Genomic DNA, 5,402 nt, shown 5'->3' with positions numbered 1-5,402 from the left:
CCGCAGCCCTGCACCAGCTGATGCTGGACTGCTGGCAGAAGGACCGCAACACCCGCCCACGCTTCACCGAGATAGTCAACACCCTTGATAAAATGTTCCGCAACCCGGCAAGCCTCAAAACTGTGGCTACCATCACCGCTGTGTGAGTCTCCCAGCACATGGGGGATGCTCTAGTGTCGACATCCCAAGCTGCGGCAAAAGGCTCCCTGAGCGGCTCATGCTGCCGGGGGGAAGGACAGGAATTCATAAATCGTTTGCCAGGCGCGGGGGGTTTCTGTCTTTGCTCTGCCTGACAGTCAGACAAAGAACATGTAGTTTTCAGTCGAGCAACAGCAATAATTCTTTGCTATCGATTCTTTATGGCATGTGACCGTATGGGCGCGGCGTCTCCTCTGCTGGCGCCTCTGTCCCTGCGGCTCCCGCAGCTGGATTACAACGTGCAGGGTTGCAAAGCGCTGCTTAACAGAGCGGTATTCCCATGGGACAGGCCTTCCTCGTGGCCTTACTTGTCTCAGGCATGTGCCAGGAGCAGGACAGTGCCAGGGGGGAGCATGAAGGTGCAGGGGGGTGCATTGGGGAACACTGCCATGCACCAGCTAGGCTCGTGCACGGCAGCCCCTCAGTGCCAGCCGGGCTTGTCCCCAGCGGTGTGTCCTGTTGCAGGCCTTCTCAGCCCCTCCTCGACCGCTCCATCCCCGACTTCACTGCCTTTACCTCAGTAGACGACTGGCTGAGCGCTGTGAAGATGAGCCAGTACAGGGACAGCTTCCTGACGGCTGGCTTCACGTCCCTGCAGCTCGTCGCCCAGATGACATCCGAGTGAGTTGGGTGCCGTGCCAGGGCTGGGTGCTGCCTGGGGTGGGTTGAGGTTGCGGGGAGGTGGGAAGGTTGGTGCAAGGAACCTGTGGAGGAAGGGTGTGGGCATCCATCACACCGGTCAGCAGAAGCGCCCTGGGTCTGGAAGTGGGAGTTCACCATCTGGAAGTCAGCATGCAGGTGTCTCCCTGCCCTTGGTCCCTCCTTGCCCCAGTGATGCTCACAGGGCTGTGCCTGGGCTCTGTGTTTGTTCTGCTGAGAGGCATGGACCAGCTGAGCTTACATCCCTCACTTCACTTAGAGATGGTAAAACAGATACACCAACCCTCAGCTGCCCATTGATATTCCTCTGTCTGTCTGTCTGTCTGTCTTCCAGAGACCTCCTGAGAATAGGGGTGACTTTGGCTGGGCACCAGAAGAAGATCCTGAACAGCATCCAGTCCATGCGAGTACAGATGAGTCAGTCTCCAACCTCGATGGCATGACGTCCCTCGTTCGATGGGGAGGGGACGGGGAGGGCACACAACGAGGGGCAGAGGTGGGAGGGGAGGAACTGACAGGTGCTGCGGGGAGAGGTACCACATTTGGAGAGGTACCGCCGCTGCCTGGGGACTGTGACCGCAGATGAAGGATGTTCCTGGGACTCATCTCTAACTGGTGACTTCCGTTCCTCACCAACAGAAGCACACTTACCAATGTCATGAGGAACGGCGTATAAATACATATAAATATGTACAAATCATATATTTAAAAAACAAACAAAAAAACAAAGATGAAAAACAATGAAGACAAACCAATGTTTGTTGGGGAAGCAAACCCAAACCCTAGAGATCAGACTGCAATCCCACCACCAGTGAGCAGTGGTCGAAACTGAGACAGAGAAAGGGGCTGTTGGGGAAGGGAGAGGCACATGGGACATGGAGTGTCCCATCCGGAGAAACCACCTTCCTTTTCTTCTTTCACCCTTCCTCCCTGCCCTGGCCCTTACTGCTCACTCCGCTACCCTCTCTGCTCATGGACTGGGTGGAAGTGTCCTCAGACGTCTCCGTAGCTCCCTGCCGTCCTACCTGGGTGCCGCTCTGGCAATGACCAAAGGACTTCGCTCACCACTGCATGGGGGATCCGACTCAATCCAGTTAATGTCTTCATATTGAAGAAGAGATGTACCTTCAATAGAAAACCTTGGGTTTTTTTTTTTCTCTTTTGCTTGCATTTTTTTTGCAAAAAGGAAAAAAAAGGATTAAAAAAATAATAATAATCCATCCTGGAAACGGAAAGAGGTGTTCCCGTGTGTGTGTGCGCTCGTGCGCGTGTGTACGTTGTCAACTTACCGTGGACTCACTGCTTGTCCCTAACCGAAGATCACTTCCGACCCTGCGGCCAGCGGCCGGCTGGTTCCCAGCCCAGGGGGCGCAGGGGGCCCGGGGTTGTGCCCACAGCCCCTGGGAGCGGGAGGTAGCAGGGAAGTGCCCAGTGGCGAAGCAAGCGCTCAGCATCCTGCAAGCCGGGAGGAGGACGCCAAGGGCTGGCCCGTGTGGCGGGGACGGGATGGGACCGGAGGAGCTGCTGCATGGTTGTGACTGGGTTGGTGACTGCTGGAGAAGGAGAGATGCTCTGGGAAACAGACTGCTAAGGCCTCCAGAGCCTCGGCGATGTGCAGAAGATGGCTATGGAGGACTTTTTTTCCCCATCTTGTGGACCTAAGGATTTTGATATTGAATTACAGACTTAGATTTCATGGCTTCAGAGGTAGGTCCATTTGTCTCATGTACCTGTCTGTCCATCCATCTGTCCTCCTCCTCTGTATTTTTCAACTCGCTTCCTTAAAGCCTCTCCCAGGCCTCTCCCAGTGAATGTTTCCCCATCTTTAATTTGATTTTTTTTTTTTTTTTTTTTTTTTTTTGTTCCACCGTTGGTCTCCCTTGCAAATCGATCTAGTTAAAATTACTAGACACGTGTCAGTGTTTACACAGAATATTGTAAGACTGGGCAATCTAACTTCCCTCTGTGGATTGCGCCGAGAGTTTATAAAATGAATGAACTCTTAATAAGGCTTTTACTTAGATGGTTGTGTGCGCGTTGTAATGATCCATCACCGTGCTCTTGCAGGCACCACGCTGGCAGCAAGCAGCACCCATGTGGCAGGGGGAGTGGCGGCATGGGCAGGCTGCCCAGCTGTGCCTCTAGGGCTGCCGGTCCCTGCTGTAATTTGGTGGCATGGTGGCTCATACATGTACGAGAAACCCTCCGTGCTACTCACGCATACATCCCCGCCGTGGGGATGCCCCACATCTGCTTGTGCCGTGGGGATGTCCCGCGTCCTCCTGCTCCATGGGGATGCCCCACATCCAGCTGTGCCATGGGGATGCCTTGTGTCTGTCTGCACTGTGGGTTTGCCCCTTGTCTCTCCTTGCCATGGGGATGCCCCACATCCATCCGCACCATGGGATTGCTCCATGTCTGTCTGCACCATGGGATTGCCCCTCGTCCCTCCATGCCACACAGATGCCTCACCAGATTTGCTTGCTGCCACCGAACACGAGGGGACGAGCCCTTCCTCTGCCTGCTGCCAGCGCCTGTCCACATGTGCTGGGTGTGAGTTTTGTTCCCTGTGCTGGGGCTGTCGGGGTTCCCTCTGGCTGGGGGCACCTCAGTGTGTCCCATGGGGAGCTCATGCTTGGTTCAGGAGGATATTTCTTTAATCATCTAAGGAAGATGGCCCACCACTCTGCTGAAGAACAGGAACTAACATCCTGAAGATGCAGGAATGAGCTTGTTTCAAATCACTGAACTCCCCCCAGAGAAAGAGGCAGAGAAAAACACCCCTTGTTTACAATAGCAGGGACTGCTCCTCATCCTGTCTGATAGACGATTGCTAATACCTCTCGGGATACTCGTGGCCCAAATCTGTATTCTAGGATGTTGTCACACCAAATACAACATGCAGATGGAGCAGGCGCCGTGCATGCTAATAAGCCGCCTCAGCACATTGATACTCACTGGCGGTGAAGGATCCTTTGTGGGCTTTTTTTATGATTTCTCTTTTATTAGAAGGAAGCTAAAGGCATTTAAAGAAACGAATGACAGCGACACAGGCTAAATATCAAAACTCCACCTTTACAACTCCCCTGTTGTGTGTCGCCCGGCTGTGCAAGCACCTGCGAGGCAGCTGGTCCTGCAGCCCTGTTCGGTGTCCTTCTCGCTCTGTGCCTGGGACTGGCAGGATGATGCAATGGCACTGCAGCCCTTTTTTAATATAAAACCTTTAATATAAAGCATTCAGTCCTGCCCATCCAGCCCAGCAGACTGGGCACCCACGAGTGGATAAACCGGCTGTCCAGGTGCTTGGATGCTCTCGGAGATGCTGAGTCCTGCTTTACATCTTGGTTCGATTTCCCAGGGTGGACGATGCTCGTTACCTTCCCCAGCCCTTGACTCGCCCATGCTACAAAACACCTGTGGACAAAGTGCCACCGCTCTCCCTGCATGTGGGAGGGTGGCTGCGGGCAGGTTTCTGGCCAGGGAGAAACTTGCGCTGTGTTCGCCAGTGTGGGAAGGAAACACATCTGGGCCCCAGGACTGTGGCCGATGGACAGGGGAGAGGCTTTCAGCTGAGAGCAGCGCAGCGTTTGCACAGCGCAGGGAACAGGAGGGTCCGTCCTGACCTCTTAAAACTTTTGGGTTGCCTTCCAAACCCTCGTTAGGCCCTGCTGATGGCTAACTCAGCCCAGGGCTCACCCGCTCTTCTTTTTGGCTGGAAAGCAAGGAAAATGGAGCTGTGCTGCGAGTCAAGTGCTGTGTCGGGGCTGGCCTCATGCAGCCTCCCTGGTGCTCCATGGGCTGGGTGAGGAGGTGATGTCTTCCAGACCAGTCTCAGCCCCAGAGAAGCTTTGTGTACCATCCTAGGCTCACCCGTGACACATGGCCGCAGTGGTGCCCATTGACAGTGCCGGGGCTGTTGCTCTCTCCACCCTGCTGCTCTTTCCCAGCTGGCCAACATCTGACGTCTCCTGGGCTGTGTCGTGGCAGGTGATTCCCATATCCCACCTCTTCTAAGCAGCCCTTGCCATGAGGGTGGCATCTCTGGCTCATGCTGGGTCAGCAGGCTGAGTCCACCAGTGGTGGCTCAGAGGCCTGGAGACGTCTCCTCCAGGGTCACACAAGAGCCCAGCAGTAGATTGACAGTGCTCAGGGCTGAGCAAGGAGACTGAAGGTGGTGCAAACAAATCCCTTCGGTGATGAGGCATAGTTGGCCTGTTGGTTGCTGTCAAGATGATACCTGAGGGAGGGCCACCACAGGCCACCTGCTCTCCTGCCTTTCAATAAAAGGCTTTTCATCCAAATGGAAGATTTTACCAAAAGCTGCCAGTTTTCTGATCTGATAATGGAAAACAAGGGGGAAAGTACAAAATAGCCATATTTGACTTTTGCTTTTTATTGAAAAAAATAACATTAAAAAAATTCAGAAGTCTTCTGTCGGACCATTTTGTTTCTTTAGAGCTCTTTCTTTCAAGGAGAATAAGTTTTCCAAACCGTGAAGCCTTTCTGTCCAGGAGTGACAGCATTATCCCTGCCTGGCCATGATA

At 53.9% G+C, this 5,402-nt stretch overlaps 1 protein-coding gene across 1 annotated transcript in view; it reads left to right on the top strand.

Annotated features, from left to right (window-relative positions):
• EPHB1 (EPH receptor B1) overlaps positions 1-1,581 on the top strand; it is a 48,943-nt gene extending 47,362 nt beyond the window's left edge. The window contains exons 13-15 of the mRNA XM_009323982.1: positions 7-142; positions 664-819; positions 1,193-1,581. Coding sequence (XP_009322257.1) covers positions 7-142; positions 664-819; positions 1,193-1,301 — 401 coding nt within the window. The 3' untranslated portion in view covers positions 1,302-1,581. The remainder of the gene's footprint in view (positions 1-6; positions 143-663; positions 820-1,192) is intronic.
• The last annotated feature ends 3,821 nt before the right edge of the window (positions 1,582-5,402 follow it).

Source organism: Pygoscelis adeliae, unplaced genomic scaffold, assembly GCF_000699105.1.
Source record: "Pygoscelis adeliae isolate BGI_AS28 unplaced genomic scaffold, ASM69910v1 Scaffold485, whole genome shotgun sequence".
Lineage (NCBI taxonomy): Eukaryota > Metazoa > Chordata > Aves > Sphenisciformes > Spheniscidae > Pygoscelis > Pygoscelis adeliae.
Note: the sequence above shows the minus strand (reverse complement) of the source record. Positions and strands in the feature narration are given on the sequence as shown.